This window comes from Lontra canadensis, unplaced genomic scaffold (assembly GCF_010015895.1).
Source record: "Lontra canadensis isolate GAN:19392208 unplaced genomic scaffold, GSC_riverotter_1.0 scaffold38, whole genome shotgun sequence".
Taxonomy (NCBI): domain Eukaryota; kingdom Metazoa; phylum Chordata; class Mammalia; order Carnivora; family Mustelidae; genus Lontra; species Lontra canadensis.
Genome location: NW_022631032.1, coordinates 14,204,819 through 14,232,538, shown reverse-complemented (window position 1 = coordinate 14,232,538; position 27,720 = coordinate 14,204,819). Strand labels below are relative to the sequence as shown.

The 27,720-nt window shown below is 38.3% G+C and overlaps 1 protein-coding gene across 1 annotated transcript in view; it reads right to left on the bottom strand.

Moving 5' to 3' along the window:
• Positions 1-5,171: 5,171 nt before the first annotated feature.
• Positions 5,172-27,720, bottom strand: part of TOPBP1 (DNA topoisomerase II binding protein 1) — a 54,141-nt gene continuing 31,592 nt past the window's right edge. Inside the window, exons 15-26 of the mRNA XM_032869260.1 lie at positions 26,034-26,207; positions 25,314-25,460; positions 25,092-25,194; positions 22,898-23,090; positions 21,133-21,353; positions 19,950-20,116; positions 19,604-19,715; positions 17,909-18,072; positions 16,544-16,681; positions 14,528-14,617; positions 14,190-14,351; positions 5,172-5,903 (exon numbers count right to left, since the gene is read on the bottom strand). Of these exons, the coding sequence (XP_032725151.1) occupies positions 5,760-5,903; positions 14,190-14,351; positions 14,528-14,617; positions 16,544-16,681; positions 17,909-18,072; positions 19,604-19,715; positions 19,950-20,116; positions 21,133-21,353; positions 22,898-23,090; positions 25,092-25,194; positions 25,314-25,460; positions 26,034-26,207 (1,815 nt within the window). The 3' untranslated portion in view covers positions 5,172-5,759. The remainder of the gene's footprint in view (positions 5,904-14,189; positions 14,352-14,527; positions 14,618-16,543; positions 16,682-17,908; positions 18,073-19,603; positions 19,716-19,949; positions 20,117-21,132; positions 21,354-22,897; positions 23,091-25,091; positions 25,195-25,313; positions 25,461-26,033; positions 26,208-27,720) is intronic.

Genomic DNA, 27,720 nt, shown 5'->3' with positions numbered 1-27,720 from the left:
ATCCTTCTGGTCTCCCAGAATTTAGCCCTGCTGATTTTCAAAGCCAGAGATTAAGGGAGCTTGTCTTCCCAGTGCAGATGCCCAAGGCAGGGTGTGCTGGATGTGGGGATTAAACCCCTCATTCCTCAGAGAGGATCTTTGTACCTGTGATAATCCTCCTGTTTGTGGTTCCCCATCTATGGGTGGCCACACTGGGAATTTTAGTTCCTAACCACATTTCTGTCCTCCTACCTTCTCAATATAGCTTTCTCTGTATATCTTTAGCTGTGGAAGAGCTGTTCTGCCAGTCTTCATGTCATTTTCAGAGTGAGTTGCACTATATTAAGCTGTAGTCTTGATGTGTCTGTGGGAGGAAGCGAGCTCAGGATCTTCTTACTCCACCATCTTTTCAAGTTCCCCCTTGTTGTCTCTAACTTTTGACACTTTAATTATAATGTTTCTTTGTGTGGGTCTCTTTGGGCTCCTCTTATTTGGAACTCTGGGCTTGTTTCCTCCTCCAGGTCAGAGAAGTTTTCAACCATTATTTCTTCATATCTGTTTTCTGCACTACCCCATCCCTCCCACCTGCCCCCATCTCTTCTCCTTCTGAGAGCCCTGTAATGCATATATTGGTTTTCTTGATGATGTCCTCTAAGTCCCTTAAGCTCTAATCACTTTTTTCTTTTTGATACTCTGATTCAATGACTTTTACTCTCCTGTCTGAGCCCTCTGATCTTTGTTTCATCTAACCTCCTGTTGAACCCCTCTAGTATACTTTTTTTTTTTTTTTTTTTTTTTTTTTTTAAAGAAAGGGAGAGACTGCAGAGGGTGGGCAGGCAGAGGGAAAGGGAAAGAGAATCTTAAGCAGGCTCCACACCCAGTGTAAAGCCAGACAAGGGGCTTGATCTCACAACCCTGAGATCATGACCCAAGCAAAATCAAGAGTTGGATGTTTAGTTAACTGAACCACTTAGGTGCCCCTCTATTGTACTTTTTTAGTTACTGTATTCTTCAGGTCTGTGACTTCTGTTTGGTACTTTGTTATATTTTCTCTTTGTTGAAATTTTAACTTCATTCATTCATTATTTTGAGCTTGGTGAGAATCTTTATGACCATTATTTTGAACTCTTTACAAGGTAAATCACTTGTCTCCATTTCATTATGGTGTTATTCTAAGGTTTTATTTTGTTTTTGTTTTTGTTTTTTTCCTTTTGGGAATATAGTCTTCCTTTTCTTCATTTTCTTTGAGTCTCTGTTAGTTTCTGTGCATTAGATAACACAGTTTGAAGGTGTAGTCTTGTGTAGATGATCCTTATTGTTCAACCCTGTGCTAGCTCTTGGGTGTCTCTTGAACCATTTGTCCAAGCAGACTACTTTATTATCAGTGACTCCTAGTAGCTGAAGTGTGCCAAGATCTATCAGGGTCCCAAAGGGAGGATCTTGGTCAGCACCTAAATTCTGATTGGAAGCCAGACCCTCATACGGTAACTTTTAAAGTATGCAGATATACCTTTTCCAGGGGAATGGAAATGGGCACTTCTGTCTGCTTCCTCTGCACTAAGTCCTGGGATAATTGCCTATTAAATTTTTTTTTTTTTTTTTTTTTGCTATTGCCCCACTGAACCTGTGAACAGAAGCCCCACCAGCCACCACAACCCGGCTATCGTGGGACGGATCTTCTGGGGGTCTGCCATAAATGCTGGAGCACCAGATGTATATATCCATTCCTTTCTCAAAGACACCAGTGACCTGGGGTAGGACAGAGGGACAATGAAAATATGGTGCCCACTGGACCCCCGTCCTGGTCTCTGCAGATGATAGTTGGCCTCCAGATGTGGGTTTAATTGGAAGCCAGCCCATCGGGCCACAGCTATAAGGAAGCCAATTGGCCTCCCACAGTAAGACTGGGGGTGCGTTTCAGTCTGAGGTCTATGCTGTGCTGAGGGTGGTAGCTAAGAACTGTTTCTGGGATTATTAACAGCCCTATGGGACCTGGGAATGTAAGCCCTGCGCACCACCAGAACCAGGTGGTCAAGTATTATTTCCCAGGGAATAGTTACAAAAATGAGCCACCAGATATGTGCACAAGCTCCTGTTTAGGAGATACTGATGACTTGGCGCTAGGCAGAGGGAGCGTGTGAAGATACCACTGCCTTCTTGAGGTCCCTGGGAAGGATTATAGTTGGTCCTTATCTTAGCTTGGTGTTTAGTTAGAAACCAGCCCCTCAGGCCACAGCTACAAAGCTAAGCTAATAGACCTCTCATCACAGAAAGACTGTGGGTGTGTTTGTTTGCTGTCCCTGTGCTGTGCCCCAGGAGGTACCCAGTGAATAACTCTTTCTGCATTTGCTGTGAGATCTGTGAATGTAAGCCTTGCTGGCCACCAGAGCCAGGTGACCAGGTATGTCCTCTGGACAGAAGCCACACAAACATGGGCACCAGAAGAGCGCATAAGCTCCTTCCTGGGAGATGCCAGTAACCTGGAGTGGGGCAGGGGGAGAGGGCAGGAACGTGCCCACAGGCCTCTAGATGTGTTAGATTAGAAGCCTGTCCTTCAGGATGAAGCGTTAAGATAAGCAACCAGGCCTCCTTCACAAGAAGCCTGAGGCTGAATTTCAGTTGCTGAGGCAAGAACCAATTAAGAACCCTTTTTTGCTTTTGTTACCATCCCACGGGAGCTAGGTGATCAAGAGGTGTTCCCTGGGTGGCAGCTGCTGCAAAAACTGGGGCACCAGACATTAAAGCAGGGCACCAAATGTGTGAACAAGCTCCCTTCCAGGAAATAGTAGTGGCTGGGAGTGTGGCAGAGGGAGAGTGCAAGATGGCACTTGCCAGGCCTCAAGACTTTGGAGGGTATTTAAGTAGGTCCTTCCTCTTCAATTGGATGCCTGCCCCTCGGGCTGAAGCTTTAAGATAAGCTAACTAGGCCTCTCTCACAAAAGGTCGGGGCACTTTTCAGCTGCATCTGCTCTGGGCTCCAGAGTGGATGGGTCCATGTCAGCCCTTTAAGAAGCTGTTTCTCGGATTGCTGATGCCATGTGGGCTCATGGAAGCCAGCCCCTTCGGTTTTCAAAGCTAGATGTTTTGGGAGCTCATCTCTGAGGGGCAGGTCTTAAAAGTTGGGGTGCCAGATATGGGGTTCAAACCCTTCACCTTTCAGAGAGAAGCTTGGGGTCAGGAGTTCCCTCCTGATCATGGGTTGCTGCACTAGAGGTGAGGTTTATGCTGAGATGTGGGAACAGAGCTGGGTGGCTTACTTTGTTGACAGATCCAGATTAAAAAGTCTTTTTAGGATTACAGAGTGGGAATTGGCACACTATGGCCCACTGCCTATTTTTGTATGGGTTTGAGTGAAGAATGGTTGGGACACAATACCACAAAGACCCAGCTCAGCTTAAAATGTTGACTATCTGGACTTCTACAGAAAAGTTTGCCAACTCCTGATATAAAGCGATGTGTATTAAAGCACTGCTGGGTGAAATGTTTAGATTTATAGATTTAGATTTAGGTTTAGATTATAACAGTGGTTTGTCTTTTTTGGGTGGTAAGTCACAGACCTGAGTTGTAAAACTGAGCTCTGCCCTGAAAATGCACGTATACCAAATTGTGCCCATGCCCATTCTAGCCATGATGGCCCCCAGGTTAAGAATCTTTGTGCTGTAAATTAGTCCTGCATGAGCTGCCTGAATTAGGGCCCCCAGCTGTACAATCTTGCTTAACCTAACTACCTCCCTAAAAGCCCTAGCTCTAGTTTGTCACTTTGGGGATTAGGCTGCAACCTCTGAATCTGCGTATGTGTGTGCAGCACAGTTCAGTCTGTAATGCAGATCCTGCCTCTCTAATCTCTGAGAAAGCATGCTTCCTAAAGGTGGTTTGCTCCTGAATCCTGCGCACTACGTATATGCTAAGGAATATTTGTTGAATTAAGGAATGTTGGCTATCAGACTGATGCACATGAAAACCCACAGAGGAATGTAAGATTCTAATTGACGTGTCACATTGAAATACTGTAGCAATTCTGAGGAGAAACTAAGAATAATCAAGGAAAGCTTTCTTTCCTTCTTAAATGAGAGAACTTCCTGTGCTTAGAACTATTTGCATGCAAGGCCTTGCTGGCATTAGGACTCTAAGAATGGAAGCCAAAGCTTGAAATGGTCGATTAGAGATTCTGAATAATCAGGAGGAGCCGGTGAGAGCTGGAATCTTAAAATTATAAACTATTTATTTAAGAACTGACTGAAAAAAACAGTTCATAATCTTGGCAGAAAAGAAAATGGTACATTATGTAATTTTATCTGGGCTAGAAAGAGGATCTAACATTCTCTTTAACAGAGTGCACATGAAATCGTTTTGAACAGTAGTGACTATTTCAAAGAATTTAAAGGATGAAATTCAGGGAAACTTACTGCAAACTGCCAAGTGAAAAGACTCCACTCACACAAAATGGCCCTGGTAAAAGCATGTTGGGTGTTTTTGTTTGGGGACGGAGCAGGCTCTATGACAACGCTATCTATTTGGCTGTGTAGGACTTTTTGTCCTGAGCTGTGAATTTAGTTCAAAGCCAAAACCTCTGAAGGGTCAGGATAACCCCTACTACTATTTCTCTCCATTTAGAGGAAGATCTGACTAAAAACTTGAGGGGTTTTGTGTCCAGGTTAAGAATTCCAACCCTTCGCCACTTGAGTTTGCCTTTCAAAGAGTCATTATGAAATGGGACCATTTACATCAAAATCATGGTTCTGATTCTGGTTCCTCCTTTCAGCAAAATGAGGTAGCCTTACGTTTCCAGGACTGTGGTAACACATGTAGTATTTGGTGTTTACATTTAGATTAATAAAGGCTAATGCAATTTTGTAGTTCCAATAAAAGGGTTTTTAACCCAGGAACAGAATATCCTACGTAAGTAACAAACATCTGAAATATAACTAGCAACTCATTGAGTTTTGTTTTTTAAGTTATTTTAGGGAGGGAGGGGGAGTGGAGGGAAAGGGACAGGGAATCCAAGCAGACTCTGTGCTCAGCCCAGAGCCTGACTTGGGACTTGATCCCAGGACCTGAGCTGAAACCAAGAGTAGATGCTCAACCATCTGCACCACCCAGGTGCCCCAGCAATTTGCTTTTCAAGCTAAATCTTATAATCATTTAATGCTTCAACAAGAGAATGGACACCAGAATGCTTTGCATTTAAAAACTTGTATGAGTCACTTTTATTCTTTATTGTCTTTATTTTCCAAGTTTGGGCGCCCAAACTTGGCAAACATCATGGAGATCTGTACAAACATGCATATACATATATACACTCACACATATTTAAGTTTAAAGCCTCAGTTCCTCATTAAACCTTGTACTCAGACTCCTGTTAAAAAGAGGGAAAGGGGTGAGAAGAATCAGGGAAAATATGAATAAATCCCAATTGACAACTTCCTTATTGTTACGAATTAAAGCAGGCATCTTAAGGCAAAATCTATCACCTTACTAAAACTTCCACTAAGCTACAGTCTCAGATATTTACAAGAAAATAAACAGCCCCATACACCGTCAATGCAGTTTAATGACAAGCTAGCTAAGGCTTTGTGTTTTGTTGTTATTTCAGGTAAAACAGTTAATATTTCAGTGATTAAAATTTCAGGTGTTAAAAACTACAAGCAAGGTCATCATTACACTCTGAAGCTGAATTCTTCTTCAGACACTTGTCTTTAAATTACTATGCAAAACCAGGACTAACATTCAGACTTTATAGTTAAAAATGCTAATGTTTGGTGACTGAAGAGTAAACATTATTAGTTTACTCTAGGTCGTTTCATTTTATTTTTCTCTGTAGGAGCTTTCCTCTTCTGTGATAATCCAGGCCCAGGTTCCTTATTATTTGGAAGAAACGAAATTGCTTCTGGGAGACAGTAATTTTCTACTTGAGGAGGGGATTCCTATAAAAGAGGAAAAAACATTGTTCATATTTTTTCCTTGACTGTGCTCTATAACCAGAAAAACTTAAAATTGGTCTTTTAAGGTATGCTACTTAGCACATCACATTTAGGGAACAGAACCGGTGTGACAAAATCTCACCTTTTAGCAGAAAAAAATATATAGCTCAGGTGGAATTGGGCCAGCTTAGATCTTGATAATGGTTTCATTTGTAAAGTATGGTTAAGATGTGACACCTTATATTGTCAATTTTTAAAATCTTTTTTATTTAATCTTAAAACATGTGAGATAGGTATTTGTTATTCCTCATTTTACAGATAAGATATGTTATTTAATCTTTTTTTATAACTGGCAAGTGGCAAAGCCAAAATTCATATACTGCCTCTAAAATCCTTGCACTTTTGGGGCACCTGGGTGGCTCAGTGGGTTAAAGCCTCTGCCTTCAGCTCAGATCATGATCCCAGAGTCCTGGGATCAAGCCCCGAATCGGGCTCTCTGCTCAGCAGGGAGCCTGCTTTCCCCCTCTCTCTGCCTGCTTCTCTGTCTACTTGTAATCGCTGCCTGTTAAATAAATAAATAAATAAAATCTTAAAAAAAAAAAAAAAAAAAGGAAAAAAAAGAAAATAAAATCCTTGTACTTCTCTTCCTCACAACCACATTCCAACCTTAAAGGATCTCTCCCCTCCTTATTATAAGTGTGATAAAACTTAATTTTCTAGCAAGATGGCAGACTGGATAACATGAAAATGAATCACAAAATACTGGGTGAGTGCCTTTTGATTCAACTCTTCCCTGATGACGACTTCTGACCCAAATATATGAAAAGCAACTACCCTGAGACATTTAGGAAGCACACCAAAGGCATTCTACAGAGCTGCAAATTAAAACCATAATGAGAGATTATGACATACCGAAATGGCTAAAATAAAGTGACAAATGATAGGGTACAGAAAAACTGGATCACTTGTATTGGTAGGAATGTAAAATATGATCACTCTGGACACACACAACTTAGGAATTTATCCTAGCGCGATCAAATCTTATTTTCACACAAAACATGTGCAAAAAATGTTCATAGCAGCTTTACTCATAATAGCCCCAAAGTAGAAACAACCCAGACGTCCTTCAATACGTTAATGGTTAAGCTGTAGTATATCTGAACTGTTCAGCAATAAAAAGTAAAAAAAAATTACTGATACAAGCAACACCTCAATGATTCTCAAGATAATTTTGCTAAAAAAAAAAATACACTATATTGACTCATTTTAAGATTTAAAGAAACTGACAACAGATTCGCGATTAACTGGTATGAGAGACCGCTGGGAGAAGAGAATGACGGGAAGGAGGTGGGTGTAGTCAAGAAAAGGCAAAATGAAAGACTGTAGTGACAGACTGTTCTGTGTCTTGACTGCGCTGGCAGACATGAAGTAGAAGTGGGGCAATCGGAGGGGAAAGGAGTGGGGAAAGGAGGATTGTATCAGGTCAACATCCTGGTTGTAATATCGTACTCTGTTTTTACAAGATGTTATCCACTGGGGGAACTGTATTATTTCTTACAATTGCATGTAAAGCTACAATTACCTCAAAATAAAAGCAGCACATCTTGCTCATGACCCAGATGTTGGAAATAGTAGACAATGATACTAAAGCAGCTCTTATCCCTTGAAAAAGCAAATAGAAACTATAAAAAAGAACAGAGATTCTAGATGTAAAAAAAAAAAAATATATATATAATTAAAAAATCTCATGGAACAGGCTTAAGAACAGAATAAAAATAACAAAAAAAAAATCAGTGAAGTTAGAGGCAGATAAATAGGAATTAGTCAGAAAACAGAAAAATGATTGCAAACAAAGTAACCATGGCCTGAGGGACCTGTGGGACAGTTTCAAAAGGTATGAGTGATTAAATTAGACAGGAAAGAATGGAGCAGAAGTAATGATCAAAATTTCTCAAATTTGGTGAAAGAGAGAAGTTTACTTCTCTCTTTAGACTGAAGAAACCCTGCAGACATGAAGCAGGATTAATATAAAGAAACCACACTTGGAAGTATCATAAATGGTGAAAATCAAAGATGAAACAGCCAAGAAAAAAAAAAAAATCAGACACTGCATTGCATACAGGAGAAGAATTCAAATTACTGCTGACTTCTTCTCAGAAGCAATGGAGGCCAGCAGAAAGTGGAATCTTTAGTCGAAGAAAAAACTATCAACCCTAAATCCTATGCCCTATAAAAAAAAAAGATCCTTCAAGCATAAAGGTAAAATAGACACTCTCAAAAGAAAACCAGAATTGGTCCCATAAAATCAAATAAAAAACTAGAAATCAAAGTTTTGGAACGAAGGAAAATTGAAAATTGATACCAGATAGGATAAATATGACTATATTATTCCTTTTAATCCCCTCAAAATACATAGGATTTTTTTTTAAAGATTTTATTTATTTTTTGACAGACAGAGATCACAAGTAGGCAGAGAGGCAGGCAGAGAGAGACAGAGAAGCAGGCTCCCTGCTGAGCAAAGAGCCCGATGCGGGACTTGATCCCAGGACCGCAGGATCATGACCTGAGCCGAAGGCAGAGGCTTTAACCCACTGAGCCGCCCAGGCACCCTACATAGGACTGTTGAAGCAAGTTTTGCTTTAAGGCAGAACACTGTTCTGTGGAACTGTAAGAGACCAATGGAAAATATACAACAAACTACAGAAAGTTTGCTGGCCCATGCTTTACACTGAAGGACCCAACATTAAATATTTCAGGCTGTCTGCGACAGTCTCTGTTGCAACTACTCAGCCCAGCTGTGGGAGTGCAAAAGAAGAAAAGAGAACACATAAATGAGTGAATAGAGCTGTGTGCCAGTAAAACTTAGTAACACAGGCAGTGGACAGGGTTTGACCTGTGGGCTACAGTTTACTGGCCCCTGGTTTAAAGGACAGGGGAAGTAAAGGAACCTATGTGACTGCAAGATTTCTACATTCTATGTGAAGTGGCACAATATCATTCTAGCTAGACCATAAAAAGTTAAGTATATTGTAATCTATAGAGCAAAACGCACCCTGCCTCCAACCAAAAAAAAAGGGCAAGAAAGGAAGAATACAAGAACAAAAACAAATTGAAAACTGCAAAAAATCCTAAATCCAATCATACCAATAATTACATGATGGACTAAACAATAAAAAAGCAAGACCCAATGATACCCTTTTAATTAATTAATTTATTTATTTTTAAAGATTTTATTTATTTATTTGGCAGACAGAGATCACAAGTAGGCAGAGAGGCAGGCAGAGAGAGGAGGAAGCAGGCTCCCGGGGCAGCAGAGAGCCCGATGTAGGGCTCGATCCCAGGACCCTGGGATCATGACCTGAGCCGAAGGCAGAGACTTTAACCCACTGAGCCACCCAGGCGCCCCAACAATACCCTTTTTAAAAGAAAGCCATTCCAAATATAAAGGAAAATTCCATTTACAATTGCATCAAGAATAAAATACCTAGGGACAAATTTAATCAAGGGGATAAAACCCTTGTATACTGAAAACTAGATGACACTGACGAGAAAAACTGAAGATGACACAAATAAATGGAAAGATATTCCATGCTCATGGACTGGAAGAATTAACACTATTGAAATGTCCACACTACCCAAAGCAATCTACAGGTTCAATGCAATCCCTATCAAAATTCCAATGGCATTTTTTCTAGAAGTAGAAAAACAATCTTAAAATTTGTATGGAATCGGGGCACCTGGGTGGCTCAGTGGGTTGAGCCTCTGCCTTCGGCTCAGGTCATGATCTCAGGGTCCTGGGATCGAGTCCCACATGGGGCTCTCTGCTCTGCAGGGAGCCTGCTTCCTCCTCTCTCTCTCTGCTTGCCTCTCTGCCCACTTGTGATCTCTCTCTGTCAAATAAATAAAATCTTAAAAAAAAAAAAATTTGTATGGAATCACAAAGACTCCAAATAGCCAAAGCAATCTTGAGAAAGGAGAACAAAGCTGGAGGCATCATGCTCCCTGATTTTAAATTCTATTTACAAAGCTATGGTAACCAAACAGTATGGTACTAGCACACAGACAGACACATAGATCAACAGCACAGAAAACCCAGAAATAAACCCAGGTATACACAATAAATTAAAAAGGAGCCAAGAACATACAATAGGAAAAGCAGTTTCTTCAATAAGTGGTGTTGGAAAAACTAGATAGCTACATGCAAAAGACTGAAACAGGACCACTATCTTAAACCATATACAAAAATAAACTCAAAATGGATTAAGATTTGGATGAAAGGGGCACCTGGGTGGCTCAGTGGGTTAAGCCTGAGCCTTCGGGTCAGGTCATGATCTCAGAGTCCTGGGATTGAGCTCCGCATTGGGCTCTCTGCTCAGCAGGGAGCTTGCTTCCCCCCCTCTCTCTGCCTGCCTCCCTGCCTGCTTGTGATCTCTCTCTCTCTGTCAAATAAATAAATAAAATCTTTAAAAAAAAAAAAAAGATTTGGATGAAAGAACTAACACATGAAACCATAAAACTAAAAGAAAACATACGTCATGAGCTCCTTGACATTGGTCTTGGTAAAAATTGTTTGGATTTCACACCAAAATGAAAGGCAATGCAAAAATTAACATGTGGGAAGGCCTCAAACTAAAAAAAAAGCTCATGCATAGCAAAGGACACCATCAGCAAAAGGAAAGGCAACTTAAGAAAGGGAGAAAATATTTGTAAATCATCTATCTATCAGATAGGGGTTAATATCCCGAACAATCTGATTAAAAAATGGGCAGAGGATCTGAATAGACATTTTCCCAAAGACACAGATGGTCACAGGTATATGAAAAGGTGCTCAACATCACTAATCATCAAGGAAATGCAAATCAAAATCATAATGAGATATTACCTAACACATGTTAAAATAGCTATTATCAAAAAATGGTGATGAGGATGTGTACTTTTAGTGGGAATGTAAACTGATGCAGCCATTATTTTTTTCTTCAAAAAATTAAAAAACATACCTCAAGAGTACACTTAGTCTGATAAGCACTGAGCAATGTACACAATTGCTGAATCATTATATTGCACATCTGAAACTATTAACACTATGATAAATCCAATCTTTAAAAAAAGGAACTACCTTATGATTCAACAGTTCAAACCTCTATGTATCTAAAAGAAATAAAAACACTAATTCAAAAAGATATCTGCTCTATGTTCACTGCAGCATTATTTACAATATCCAAGATATGAAAACCTCAGTGTTCACTGACAGATGAAGAAAATTCACACACACACACACACAAATGGATTAATCAACCATAAAAAATATTTCAGCCAAGGAAACCCTGCCAACTACAGCAATATGGATGGACTTCGATGGCATGATGCTAAGTCAGAAAAAGAAAGACAAGTACTAGATGATTTCATTTACACATGGAACCTAAAATAAAAAACAGGGGTGCCTGGGTGCTTCAGTAGATAAGCACCTGCCTTTGGCTCAGGTCATGATCCCAGGGTCCTGGGATCAAGTGCTACACTGGGCTCCCTGCTCAGCAAGGAGCCTGCTTCTCCCTCTTGCATTCCCCGTTTGTGCTTTCTTTGTCAAATAAATAAATGCAATCTTAAAACAAAGATAAAACAACAACAAAACAAAACAAAAAAAACAAAACCCTCCAAAACCCCAAACGGGACAGATGCAAAGAACTGACAGGGTTGACAGATGCAGGGTGTGAGGGTTGGAGGAAATGGGTAAGGGTGAACAAGAGGTACAAACTTCCAGTTATAAAATAAATAATCCTGAGGATGTAATATACAACATGGTGAGTACAGCAGTTAAGACTGTATGGTATATTTGAAAGTTGCTAAAAGACTCAATCTTGGGAGTTATCACAAGAAAGAAAATCTGTCATTATGTATGGTGATAATTTTGCATATACAGTCATGAATACATACAATTGTTATGTTGAACATCTGAAATTAATGTCCTATGTCATTATATCTCAATTAAAAAAAAAAAAAAAGGTGCCCAGATTCCTCCTTCAGGCAGACTGGAAGACTCCTCTTTGGATAAACTGAAACAATTCAAGAAGTACACCCAAGTATGAACCCAGAAGACAATCCCCAACAACTAGACCACCAAGACTATTGCATCCAGATCAAAACTGCCAAGACCCAACTGTGTGCTCAGTACTTCCAATGAGCTTTTTATCCTCTACTCTTAATCTGATAACTTCCTCTAATATGGAAGATAAATACCCAAACGAAGAGGAAAATGCGCTTAGTGGATAAAGAATATACCAGAATAAGTTAAAAAAAAAAAATCAGTAAATCATCTGAGATCCAGTAGAAGGTTTTACATCTTTGAAACAAAAAAAGTGTTATTAGAATACTAAAATGTAAATTCAAAAAACTAAAAAAGGTCTTAATTATTAAAAACATGATAGCAAAATGAAGACCTGATAAAAGGAGAAGACTGAACTGAGGGAACCTCTCAAAAAGTGAAGATTAAAAATAGTTGTGAAGTAAGAAAATCCAATATACAAGTAGCAGAAGTACTAGAGAAAACAAAGTGGAGGGAGAAAAAATTATTAAAGTAATTCAAGATTTCCCAGAACTGAAAGACACAAGTTACGAAACCAGAAGAGGCCTACCATGAGTGGCATAATAATGAGACCCTTATGATAGTCTATCATTTTGAAATATCAAAACTAGGGACAAAAAGAGCTTCCTAATAGATTAAAGTTACATATAAGAGATTATAAATCAAAATGGCTTTACCTACTCAACAGCAATACTAGAAGGAGATAAGCGATCAGAAGTCTAAGGAGAAAATAGGTTCCAACCCAGAATTTGATGCCCATCCAAATGATAAGAGAAATGTAATCACAGAAAAAAGAATTTTCACACATAGAAAATCTCAGTTTATCTCCCATGAGCTTTCTCAAGAAGTTACTACAAGATGACCTTCAACTAAATGAGAGCAGATCAGGATGACATGGCATACGGAAACAGGAGATCCAAAAGAGAAGAGAAAGAATGGTGAATGGAGATCCTGGGACGACACCCGTTTGAAATAGAGGGTGACCATCCAGGAGCAGTGTGGCTAAGGACATGTTGAACACTGTCATTACCAAGATCCCTGCAGCCACTGCACCCAGCTTTTTAATTAATGTCCCCCCTCTCACCCCCTTGCATTTATCCTGAGGTCAGAACACTGGGGTGGCTCTATCTCAAGAGTCTTACTTGTGCTTGGCTTATCTTGACCATGAACTTGAACATGAAGTCACTACTCTCCCTTCTCTAGTCTGCTGCTTTGCCCCCACAGAAGTGCTCTGTTTTGATCTACATCTGAGAGCTAGGTAGGCAATGATGAGCTCAGACGTAGAAATACACAGCAGCCCACTCCCCCACTGCATTCCTCCAGACATCTAGTGCCTGACACACAATACAACCCTGAGAAAAGCAGAGAACAAAATAACTTGAGCTTTTATTTTTTATTTATTTATTTATTTTTAAAGATTTTATTTATTTATTTGAGAGAGAGACAGTGAGAGAGAGCATGAGTGAGGAGAAGGTCAGAGAGAGAAGCAGACTCCCCGCAGAGCCAGGAGCCCGATGCGGGACTCGATCCCAGGACTCTAGGATCATGACCTGAGCCGAAGGCAGTCGTCCAACCAACTGAGCCACCCAGGCGTCCCTAACTTGAGCTTTTAAAAAAGTTATTTAGGTGTTTCTAGCAGTTAGTATTGGCTTATTGATTCCTAATCAGTACATCCCACTGCCTTATGACAAAGATTTTATTGTTTACGTTTTAGCCATTCTTTCTATATATCCTGAAAAACTCCCAAACACAAACAGCAAAAATTATACAGCAGGCTGAGTTTTGGCTTCCCCTTATTTCTATACCATTATGTTTGAAATCCTTTGTAGTAAGACATTTATTATCATGTGTCATACCTTGCTGATTCCTGATGGTATTTTAGGTGTTTAGGACAAAGATTTTTCTTTGTCCATTCAAATAAAAACTTAAGCTATTTGTGGAAAGCAATATTCCAACATTATATAGGGCACTTTTAAGACTTTTAGAGGTACCTAGATTTTTATACCTGTCTCGTTTAACTCCAAGCTAAATGTTTACATATGTACTCATTATTATAAAAAATAGAATGAAACTGAAAGGGATTGTATAGAGTGCAACTGGAGCTGAACATTCTATTAATAAACAAGCCAAGGGTTTTGCTGTGTAGTCACATCCTATGCAGATAAGCCTATCTCTGGTGATGAGGAGATCAAGGACAAAATCTTACAAACCTGCATCAAATAATCAGCAATGTACTCTGTTTTCAAGCAGTACACATTTTGGGCGGCAGCTTCTGCTATATTAACCCCTGAGTCATCTGGTTTCAGTTTATTGAAGTCAGAAAAGAGATGTGTGGCTTCTTTAAATAAAGGTACAGAATGACCAGGCAGTACCTAAAGAAAAAAAAGTAAGAAGCATCACAATCTAGTGCCCCAAAGTATTCAGCTGTATAATCTGTACTTAAGGACCGCCATCTCACAAAGTACTGAAAATCAAGAACTGATCGTAGCAATCTTGGTTGGAAAATAATTTGTGTAAAAAAAATTCTTCAAGTTGACTCAATACAAACCTTTGCTCCTCCTGACTGAAGAAGGCGTTTGAATCCTGCTTCTCGGGATTGGTCAACATATAAGATAACCTTCCACCCACTAAATGCCCCCTACAAATGAAAAAATAATCAGTGTTGAAATTATTTGGGAAATAAATGCAAAAAATACATTATTTTATCTGTAAATTTAGTTTTATGTCAACAAATAATCTTATAACCTTTACCATCTGCCACAGCGGTAACTGTCTCTGGTCAGAATACTGTGAAACACATAGCCATGGTGTTTGGCACACAGTAGGCCATCAATAAATACTTGAGGAATGAAGGAAAATGTTTTAATGATTAACATAAAACAAAACAACTTCACTTTTGTCTAGTCTTTTCTTGTACTTTTTCTTGTAATTAATCCAGGGTAGAACTTAATGCACAACTTCTCAGATTAGATGACACCCCCATTATATTTCTCTTGAAAATATTTACAAATCAGAACTATAAAATATCTCACTAAGGAATTACAATCAACAAAAGCCAGTGGAATTACTCTAAAAGAAGGGAATTAAGGCTAAGAAGAGCTTGGACACAGTAGAGAGCTAAGCATACAACACATAAGATTATTTAACTTGGGTTTCTAACATTTTTGGGAGCCACGGACCCCTCTGACAGCCCAGTGAAACTTATAGACCTGTTCTGTAAATAATTCTTTTAAAGAAACAGCCTTATTGAAATGTAATTTCTGTCATATGAACAATGTTTTAAAATACTGGTTTTAACATAAAGTGTAAAGGATTACAAAAAAAAATTTTATTAAAAATAATCAAAATATTTACAAATTTGTGACATAATATGTGTGCTTCTATATTAATGAATTAAAGACCTAATGGTGGCTGGATAGCTATTATAATTTTAAAGTGGTAAAGACAGATGGTAGCCACACTTGTGGTGAGAATAATGTAGAGTTGACAAATCTGTTACACACCTGAAACTAATGTAACACTGTGTATCAACTATATTTCAATTTTAAAAAAGTGAACATAGGGGCGCCTGGGTGGCTCAGTGGGTTAAAGCCTCTGCCTTCAGCTTGGGTCATGATCCCAGAGTCCTGGGATCGAGCCCCACATCGGGCTCTCTGCTCGGCAGGGAGCCTACTTCCCCTCATCTCTCTCTGCCTGACTCTGCCTATTTGTGTTCTCTGTCAAATAAATAAATAAAAAAATCTTAAAAAAAAAAAAAAGTGAACATAAGCAATATCTCAAGATGCTTAGAATTATAATGCAAAGCAAAGATGTATTTCTGTTGGGGTAAAATCATAGGTACTATTAAAAGTTTGTGATTTGTTATAGACTTCTATAATAAAAGGAAATGTTTTCAATTAGAGGTGAGGAAAAATAAGGATGTATTCTCCTGCCCCATCCAAAGCATATAAACAGCCCTCCTGAGTCTGATCTACAAGCCCTTTAGGAGAGTCTGTGGATCCCATGTTAAGAACCCCTGAAGGTAAATGCTGAAGAGTCTTTGGAAGAAATATAGTATGGGTCACATTTTACACATATATTTAAATTATTTTTACCATCACTTTTTAGTTTTTTAAAAAAAGATTTATGTATTTTGAGAGACAGCGTGTGCTAGCACTCACATGCACAGTGCGGGGAGAGAGGCAGAGGGAGAGGGAGAAAGAATCTCCAGCAGACTCCCAGCTGAGTGAGGAGTTCGATGGCAGGACTTGATCTCATCACCCTGAGATCATGACCTCAGTTGAAATCAAGAACTGGATGCCTAACTGACTGAGCCACCCAGGAGCCCCACTTACATATATATTCTTAAAAGAGCCATCAACGTTATATATATCTTCTTCTCAATCATGATTAAAAGAATTAGGAATTAACAGTAAGCCCAATTTAGAATGCCCAAACTAAGTATATTGACAAAGCATAAAAGTAGAATATCCTTATTTTGTTAATAAGCATATTCTCTTAAAATTAAAATCTATAATAGTCATGACACTGAATGCCATTCCTATCACCATGTATATGTTAATACCTCAACAATGCCCGATTCTTGTCTTTGCTGGAGTTTCTTCCTCCATCTCATTGCTGCAAGTGCTAGTCTTCGTTGTTGAACGTTGATTCCAGTCAAAACATCAAGTATGGAACTACTTCCCCATTCATAGTCTTCTTCCTAGACAATTAATACAACACACTTGGATCTGGTCCTACAATATGTCCTCAAGGAGTCCATAATCACGTAAGAGTTAAAAGCTATACATTCAATTGTTATAAATACAGAGCACTAAATAAGCATCAATTTATGAGCGCAGAGGGCGGAAATATACATTAATTTGGCTTCATGGGAGGGTCAAGTATTCTGACATTTAATTAGAAATCAGAAAAATACTGCATACATTTCTAAGAAATACAGATAACTACACCTTACTAATGGGTAATATACAGATTATTGGGCTTCATCTATTGTAAGAAGAACTGAAAAGAAGGACAGTTCTCAGTGGAGGTATGTGTTAATAGTTTGATTACCTGTCCATAGAAATCAGATCCCTAAGGGATCTTGATTGAAAACTTCAAAAACTACATGATAGATATTACTATGATGGTTAGCTAGGGACCAAAATATTACAGATAATTTAATATTTTTAAAAGAATGTTCTTTTACGAAAAAAATAAATTTTTAAAAGATTTTATTTATTTATTTGTCAGAGAGAGAGAGAGAGTACAAGCAAGCAGAGTGGTAGGCAGAGGCAGAGAGAGAAGCAGGCTCCCCGCCGAGCAAGAAGCCCGATGCAGGACTCGATCCCAAGACCCTGGGATCATGACCTGAGCCGAAGGCAGTGACTTAACCGACTGATCCACCCAGGCATCCCTAAGAAAATTTTTTTAAAAAAGATTTTATTTACTTGTCAGAGACAGAGTGAGCCGGCAAGAACAGGAGCAGGGGGGAGGGGCTAAGGGAGAAGCAGGCTCCCTGTTGAACAAGCAGCCAATTCAGGACTTGGGATCATGGGATCATGACCTGGGCGGAAGGCAGATGAGATGCTTAACTGACTGAGCCACCCAGGTGTCCCCGGACAATTTAATATTTAATGGGCTGGCAGTAAAGATAAAAGCTTACAATGAGGTAATCCTGAAATTTTCTGTTATTCCCAAGAGGGAAAAACAACAACAACAACAACAAAAAAAACAGATTAAAATTAAAAAAAGATATAACTGAGAATCTGGGACTATGATCTCTGAATTTTTTTGCTTTGTTAATGTGAACCTTATAAAATTGGTATCATCTAATTGGTCACATTTGGTTATTTCAATTATATGAACAGTCAGTGTAGATGCTGGAATCAATTAGGACAATTACTTTTAATGAAAAATGATTCTTCATATTAACTTGAATACACACCAGTACGAAGTGTCCAGCAGTCCGGCATGCTTCCAGATAGGAGCGATGAAGCACCCATTTCCCAGCTGCCACTGAGGCTAAATACTTCTCGTTTCGAAGTGGATGTCCCACAACAATGTGTGTACAATTGGGATCAAAGCACTGTTTCTCTATTACTAAACCACCTAAAGTAGAGAAAAATTGAATTCTTAACTTCTTCCTAGGAAAAACATGTCAACTCAGCATAAAATTATTTATAAATAAAATGCACCAAATAACCTGAAAAGCCTTGACTGATGGTTATTTTACTTCACATATATATACTTTTATAAAATATATTTTTTAAAAGATTATTTACTTGACAGAGAGCGAGCAAGCACAAGCAGGGGGAGCACATTCTAGTATCAAAACCTTTCTGCTCAAGACTCAATTACAGCACAATCTGTCCTCATCCGCCTCTCTTCTCTATCTTCTTCTAGACAATTCTCTGTTAGTTGATATTACTCTTGTCCAGAGTTTACAGGAACGGAACAAAATATAGGAAACAGGCAAATGAAGCAGCTTCTTCTGTTCTGGAAGCTCTAGGTAAAGCTGAACAATTTTGATTTATAACTCTAATTGATTGGGGGACCAGGAAACAGTGTTCCACATGAGTCTAGCTTCCAAGAAACACAGCTTCTCAACTGTATGACTGTATTTGACAGAGATATTAAAAAAAAAAAATCTATCATAGTTTTCCACATTCTTAACAGGACAGCACTAAATAACAATCTTTTCTTGAGGACTCAGGGCCGTCATTGAAAACAACCATTATTTAATGTTTCCTCTATACGAAGCTGTCAGATTGAGTTCTCCCCCGATACGTTCCTTAATTCTGCAGAGCCACTTTGTCCAATACAGCAGCCATTAGCCACACACGGCTGTCACACACCTGAAGCACAGCCAGACCAAACTGAGATGTGCTACAAGTGCAAAATGTCACTGATATTTTATATTAATTACATGTTGAACATACTTCAAGTAAAGGTTAAATAAAATATATGCTTTATTAATTTCACTTGTTTTTCCTTTTTAAATTGTGGTTACTACTAAGTTTAAAATTAGTGGCCTTTGCTCTCTTTCTATTGGACAGTACTGCTTAGAGCAAACACCAGGTTACCCGTCTAGTATGCTGCTTCCAGGATGTCAGATGGAGCCTGATAATAATTGAGTAAGAATGTTACCTAAGAACGAGCTCCTCTCTGGGTATTACCATACCTTCAGCTTCACAAAAATGCAGTTGTATTTTAAGTCTGTAATTTCAATGATTTCATCAAGGAACAAAAGCTCAAGGCAGCAAAAGAGACTCTTAAGTCATTTTAATGGTTGGTTTCAATTTAAATCTTTCAATCCTATGACCCAGTGACTTTAGATTTAAAAGTATAAAAAGTCAAAGTTCTAATGCTGAGTCAATACATACCACCCAGGTTAAGTTACCCATCTTTTTTTTTTTTTTTAAAGTTACCCATCTTTTATTTGATTTTTTATTTTAAGTAGACTTCACACCCAACATAGGGCTCAAACTCATGACCCCAAGATAAAGAACTACATGCTCTACCACCTGAGCCAGCCAGGTGCCCCACCCATCTTTTTTTTCTCAATTTGTACATCTTACAAATGACATCAACTACACTGACTTCCAAGGAAGGTTACATTTTTGACTTAAAATACTTGTACCTAGTTTTTCAATCAGGTGACAATAATCAATACGTTCTTGAGGATTCAGAGATGACAGCTGAAATATATACTGTTTTTTTAAATCTTCATGTGTTTCTTCTATTGTTATAATCTGAAATGAAAGTTTTATTTTAGAAAAAATTAACATTAAAAAGGTTATCAATCAGGTACATGGTTCTTTTAAGTGACATTTTTAGTTTTTTGATTTACCAAATACAGAAATAATAGGATGCAGAGAAATGCAGTTTTCAACATTTGCGAACTCTTAATAGTGGTACCAGCAAATTCATAATGCAGCATAATAGCTATATCAAAAAAATTTTCATCATACTAAGGATAAACTAACCTTCTCTCTAGGGTGTGGAGCCACTGGTGGGTTGGCAAGGGGGAAGGCAATACTGGGCGCTTGAGGTGTAGGGATCAGGTGGCTGTCTTTTACCGGTGTTTCCAGTTCTTCAGAGATCGGGGGTTTTGGAGCTTCAGTCACACACACGTTTCCGGGATCACAGAGAGCTGAGGGCAATAAAATGCTGCAGTGTGATGTTATCCAAATACGACTAAGAACAAATTGAGGCAAATATTCTCATCTGTCTTAACCAAGATGAAATTAAACACAAATTCTGGAATGTAAAAAGTACATGCAAAAAGAAATAGCCTATTTCTAGAGCTTATAAATAAATGCAATTAATTAGTTTTTTAAAAAGGCAAATGGTGTCATCTGTGGGCTCCTCCCAACCATTTATTTATTTTTTAAAATTTTATTTATTTGACAGAGAGAGAGAGATCACAAGTAGAAAGAGAGGCAGGCAGAGAGAAAGAGGGGGAAGCCAACTCCCTGCCGAGCAGAGAGCCTGATGCTGGGCTTGATCCCAGGACCCTGAGATCATGACCTGAGCAGAAGGCAGAGACTTACCCCACTGAACCACCCAGGTGCCGCTCCCAACCTTTTAACTACCCGGCTTTCATCAGAACAATGTAACCCAAATTTGTAAAATGAAAGCCATGTTATACTTGGAGAAAATCTACCTAGTGCAGAGACATAATCATGTGATATGAGAAAATGGGGGGAAAAAAGATGACCAAAGATGAAAGACAGGAATCAATTTGTCTTCAAGGTAAAGCCTGAGGGGAAAAAAACTGGGAACACATACAAATCCAAAGAACAAATGTAGGTACCTGCTGGGTGGAATTTAGAAGACTTAGATGAAAATAAGATGACTGGGAAGAAAACAAACACTAATGATACAAATAAAGGATGAGAATGAGAGGAAGAACAATAGGGAAAACTATGGAAAAAACTGCCCAATCCTCAATTTCCAAATTTAAGAATCAAAATATATTTTTCAATTTTACTACCAAGTTACCTCAATTCATAGTAATTTTTCTCTTACATTTAAACCGAAATCAGAAATATCTACCAAGTTTTTTTTGTTTGCATGTGTAATTCAGAGAACTGAGATATGCTTATCTATTTTTAAGAAGTTAACATGTACTTAATACAAACAAATGAATAGATTTCTTCTCATTACCCTGTTCAGCAATTTCTGAGTCATGTAAAGCCTCCTGGGAAGGAGAGTCCTCCAATTTTTTAATGTCAACCTGAAGCTCTGAATACTGTGTAGGACAACTAGGCCACTGCAGACTGCTGGCAAGTCTTGCTCTCTCCTCCCTGGCTGTCGGGTCATCCCAAATGATCTGCTCATTCTGGGAGGGCTCTGTGTTGACATCAGGTACTGTTTGACGTGACTGCCTAAGGAATAAAAGCGACAATTTTAATAAACAGTTAACTACAACAAAATCCATACTCATAAATTCCGTAAGTTAGATGGCAAATTTGAGGCTCACCTTTATATGCTCGCCATCTAGCAAAGGGTAAGCTACCTCAAAATATTGAGTAGATGCACTTTGAGACATTTTTTCTTTTTAAAATATTTCTTCCAGAAACTGACAAAATATTTTAGTTAGAAAAGGAAACACCATTTTTGACTAAATTTCCATTTATTTAAAACTTCAAAGGGGAAAGTTTACTGTCAAGAAATTGTTTTAAAATTCTAAAATGATTGCTGTATTTAAAAATGGAATTTCTTCTAATTATACAGACTCAGGGAAAGGAAACATGGTAATGTTCAGAAAACTGGTTAGTTTGCTTAGGAGATGTTGTATTTTTATCACTTGAAATAATAAAAACTATAATTAGTACTATAAAAGCTGCCTTAAAAGAAGGTCCCTTTGGCTCTTGGTAACCAAACCTCCTAGAGTCTAAGATAGAGCAGCCATATACTGAACTAGAGTGAAGTGTGTTTTATGTCATAATTTTAGCAACTTCACTAGAGTAAATATAATTCCAACTATTTTCCTTCTATGTATATACATGTAAGTGGAATCTTAGCAAATTTAATTTACCAAAGCTGATGGTACCCCCACAGTTCATTTGCCTCAAATACAAGGAAGATAGCCTTTTATTCTGAGTTTATTTATCTACTCTGACTTGGCACAAGATTTAGGGTCTCTGTAATGACAACACATGATCTGAAGCATAGTAAATAAAAAGCCACTTTCATTCAGCATCCAGACATAGAATTGGCCTCATGATGCATAGCTCTATTAATCAGTTCAATATACAAGTCACCTAACATTCATCAATACAATTGGAGATTCTTATATCAGGAAAAAGATGTAGTTACACTACTGAACTTCAGTCATATCACACTGTGATCTGTAATCACCTTCCCTAGAAGATAAATTCGTAGAGAATACAAAATACATGTAGTTTTAGTAAGAAATTAATTTAGAACTAATATTATTTAACATTAACATGACAGAACAGAGAGAATTACCTATTGAATCCATTTCAAATGAGGCAAACTGGATCTTAAAATAATTTCTCAGGGGAGGTAATAAAAAATATTAATCATACCACAACGTGAAAGCAGTTGCTTGGTATGGAACAAACCCTTGTCTGCTTCCTATCCCAAAGTAAGAATTCTAGAACTGCTTGGAACAAGGAAGGGAAGGAGAAAAAGCCAAGGAGGAAGGAAAAGTGAGCCAGTAAAAAGCCACACAACCAATACATAATATATTTAGTTTGCGCTAAACAAAGCCCAGTGTATAACACTTTTCCTGATCCTGACAGTCTAATCTTTGGCTTTACAGATCACAATCCCCCTCTCCTCTCCCCCGCCAAAAGGTATAAAATTAGGCTTAACTCATGGAACTGAGGCAGTAGGAACCTAATGAACTACCTTTCTCTCAAGTCAGAGTCACTCCTTTCCACCATCAGTGACAGGTACATACCTCAGTGCTTCCAGGACTCTACTTCGCCCACTGCGGGCAGAGCGAGTGCTATCAGGGGTTGAAGAAGCACTGTTACAACCACTTCTTGAAAGAGAAGCCCTCTGCCCTTGGGGTTTCACTATTGATGTTGCAGACATTATCTCCTGCAGCTGCTTTTGAAAGTTCTCTCTCATCTCCAAGGTCTGTGTGAGAGCTTGAAAACACGTAAACAATTAAGTTTTTCTCTCTTGTTTTAAGTTTCTTTTTTATCGCATCTCATACACATTAACTGTTTTGTCTAGATCTGGCTGAACACAAATTTATTGACATTTATTGAATACTTACTACACATTATAGTAATGCACTAAGACTAGGAATACTGCAGAATACAGCAGAATACTGCAGAACACAAAGGCAGTCCTTACCAGGATGACTGCGTACGAAAAAAATCAAGAAGCTCTACTAAGACACACTGCTAAGACCTGGTGATTATCCCTTTTGTAGAGCTCCCTGCCTGCTTGTGACCCTCTCCTGTGTTATGTACCGCACTCTGAGGTGAACTACAGGAATTAACATATGTGATTTTCCCCCTGTGGTCCTTGAAAGCAGACCACAGTATATTTACCTTTGGTTTCCTTGTAGATTAAATATAGAAATAGGCATTAAGTTAAATATTTTTGGAATGAACTGAGTGGAACTAACTAGGTAAGTCATAAGGAAAGCTCTAGTAGGAGAAGATGAGTAAGGAAAATAGAAAATATTAATCCATTAAAAATAGGACATCTATAGATACAAAGTTGTTCATTGGAGCACTCTTTGTAATAGCAAGAAATCAGAAATAAACTGGCGGCCCACAAAAGGGACAGGCTAAATGGCCATTCACACAGTTGTGAAAGAAGATTCAAAATGAAGCACCGCTAAGAGAGTCACTTAAAACAGAGTCAAAGGACGCTAAGGAAGTAGGGCCTGCGCACAGTCTCCTGTTTCAATTCCTAGAACACCATGAATTGTTAACTTCTGTCAACTGCGACTTGTCAACTGCAAACTCCAACACCTCCTAGAAATATCCTTCTATTTTGAACTGAAGGAGAGATGTCAATACCTGTTAGCCAAATGATAATCTTGTATTAGTCAGTTTAAACTCTGACACCACCAGGGGCAACCGTGTGGCTCAGTCAGTTAAGTGTCTGCCTTCCGCTGAGGTCATGATCCTAGGATGCTGGGATCGAATCCCACACTGGGCTCCCTGCTCAGTGGGGAGCCTGCTCCTCTCTCTCCCTCTGCCCCCACCAGGCTTGTGCTCTCTCTCTCTTGCTTACTCTCTCTCTCTCAAATAAGTAAAATCTTAAAAATAAATAAATTTTGACAGCACTAATCATATTTCTTTCAAAACAAGTTATATAGCCATCTGGTTTTTGCCTATATAAGCCTGTACTCCCCGCTTGCAATTAGAGGAGTTTCAGTGGGCTATATCACCTGGACTGCAATCCTAAAAACTTCAAATAATCAGTTTTGGTTGCTTTATAGCCTCTTCTTCTCAGTCAACCCAATGAACACTAGACCGTTGAAAAAGAGAAAAGAAAAGAGGAAAGAAAAAAGAAAAAGACCAAAGAAGCTCATGTACCCAAATCAAACACTCCGCAAGTCAAACTATTAAGCAAAAAAGATAAGGATCAAAGGGTAAAACAGCATATATCGTATGTCTACCCTTTATACATTTTTTTTTTTAAAGTGCAGAAGGGGAGAACATATGTACTTATGATTATGTATGCATAAAACAACTCTAATAACTCAAAAACCTAAGAAACTAAAAACATTGGAAGGGTGGGAGAAACTCTTCATGCATCCTTCCATACCTTTAAACCATGTCATATATATAATATACCAAAGCTTTTTGGAAGTTACTGAAAAGAACTGAACTGAAGAAGAAATCTTTACAAAACCACCAATCCCACCTACCTTTAACAAAATAGGGCTATCACACTACTTCCGTAAAATACCTAGTTCCACAGATTTCACAAGTTTGACACTTAAAAATCACTAAAGCTTTGTATATTATTACTTAATGATTGGCATGGAACTTTAATTCAATCCTCAAACATATGCTTTATAGCGACACAGAAAACAACTGTTTTTCAATGCAATGGAAGCATTCTGTATGAAAGATAATATATTTGTAAACAAATTTTTTTTGTAATTTAAAATATTTTATTACCTCCTTTAGAGTCACTCCTTCCACCGCCATTTGATATTGCTGATTCTTTGTTACTGGTGGCCACACTGTCTATATCGTTTTCTTCTACAGGCAAATGATCTGGCTATTTAAGGAGAAAAGTTAACAATGTCTTAAACCAAGTCACTGCATAAAATTTCAAAGCACCATATGATTAGACATTCAGCTTAAGGAGGGGGTAAATGTGTCATCCATATTATCTACCTCATCATCCTTTGTTGCTGAATCCACTGAGAGTAGTCGACTATTAGAGAGTCTGCCATCTTGCACTGTACTGATATCCAAGCTCATTTTGGGATTGTAAGTATGTGGATAAAGAGATTCAGGAAGGTGTTTATACTCTTGTGCACACTGCAATACAATGGCATGCTTTAAACAGGACTGAAAAACATCTTAGTAAATAAATTACATGAAGTAGAATAAGGACAACCAATACATTACATCCTAAGGTGGCAAAAGTTTGCATAATTAAAGTTTTGAAAAGTAGGTGATACTGAAATATACCATCATACAAATGACAAAATTGCTCTAATTTTAATGTCATGTACACTGAAGAATAAGATCTAATTCATTCCTTGCTTTTGCCAAGGAATCATTCATACTTCTAGAAATATTCAGAAAGCAAAGAAATAGTTCTAAACTGCATCGGCATGCTAAATTAATTCTTAAATTACGGTAACGTTATCTGTCACATAATTTTTAGTTAGTGAAAAGAACCAGAGAAATCAGAAAGAGTACCCATTAAAGAGTTGTTAAGTATTTAGGGACTCATCTTAAGTTTTTAATGCCAAAGAAATGAAGTGTGCACTGTTAACTAAGGTTATCAAACTTGTTTACATACATGGAAACTGGTTTGTGTCTTCAAAACAATGTTTGTATACATTCTCATTTAATAAAGAGGGAAGGAAAAAAAGTCTTGCTTACTTCTAAAAGCCAGTGCTCTGAAACAATGTGTACTCCTCTTTCTTTTACAGATTTATACTCTCGGTTAGTGTCATTTGGTCGGCCTTGATAAATGAAATGAGTCACTGTTTCATCAAAACTCCATCTGAAACAACCAAATTTTAAAAAACAAATAACTAAGAGAAATATCTGAGTTTAAGATGATCATTACTCTCTATGAAGAGAATATATTCACCTTCATAAAACTTTCACGATCTAGAGTAAACATGGACATTAAATGACAGGCTCCATTTTTTTTTTGGGGGGGGGGTCAAATGTTATATACATATCTCTAAGTATGTAAGTTCAGAGAAAGATCTGGAGGGCAGTCTTTCAAAATATTACTTGTTTCTTTATACTTTTTTTTTTTTAAGATTTTATTTATTTATTTGACAGACAGAGATCACAAGCAGGCAGAGAGGCAGGCAGAGAGAGAGGAGGAAGCAGGCTCCCTGCTGAGCAGAGAGCCCGATGGGGGGCTCGATCCCAGGACCCTGAGATCATGACCTGAGCTGAAAGCAGAGGCTTTAACCCACTGAGCCACCCAGGCGCCCCTCTTTATACTTTTTTGAATTGTTTAAATTTTCTTTCCTTTTTTTTTTTTTTTAACAATGAGTATCACCTTAGAGTAACAATAAAGGTATTTTCAAATCAATAAAATAGGCTAAGCATCCAATCTCTCCTCCAGGTATTGGCAATTACTAGTCATTCTACATCTGCTGTATGCACCACAATAAACTATGTTCTTTTTAAAAAAAAAAATAATTAATTTGAGAGAGAGAGAGAGAGAGAGAGAGAAAGTGAGAGAGAGCATGAGACGAGAGAAGGTCAGAGGGAGAAGCAAACTCCCCACGGAGCCGGGAGCCCGATGTGGGACTTAATCCTGGGACTCTGGGATCATGACTGGAGCCGAAGGCAATCGATGAACCAACTGAGCCACCCAGGTGCCCATAAACTATGTTCTTTATATAACATTTCAGCCATTCCTCTCAACAATCCCAACACATTAATATTATTATATCCACTTTACAGATAAGGACACTGAAGGTTAAGTAACATGTTTAAGAATATTCAGTAAGTGACAGAGCCAGTTTTGACTTCAAAACCCATACTCTTAAGGATTACATTATCCTACAATCTCCTGATTCTTCCCATGTAATAGTTTCCTGACCTAGGAAAATAATCTAAGAATTGTAAAATACATACTATACTTCTTAAAATCAAGTAAAAACCAAAGAGAAAGAAAAAATTATATTTCTGAATATAATCGCCAAAAAAGAGGTTTCTCATCATGGACACTTAACACACTTTCCATTTACTAAGAAATATCTCAACTTTTTATTTTATTTTTTTTAAAGATTTTATTTATTTATTTGACAGAGAGAGATCACAAGTAGATGGAGAGGCAGGCAGAGAGAGAGAGAGAGAGAGGGAAGCAGACTCCCTGCTGAGCAGAGAGCCCCATGCGGGACTCGATCCCAGGACTCTGAGATCATGACCTGAGCCGAAGGCAGCGGCTTAACCCACTGAGCCACCCAGGCGCCCCTCTCTGAACTTTTTAAATAGCCAAGTTAAACAAATTTAGAAGGCGGGGAGGAGTCAAGATGGCGGAGAAGTAGCCTCTGAGACTACTTCAGGTAGCGGGAGATCAGCTAGATAGCTTATCTAA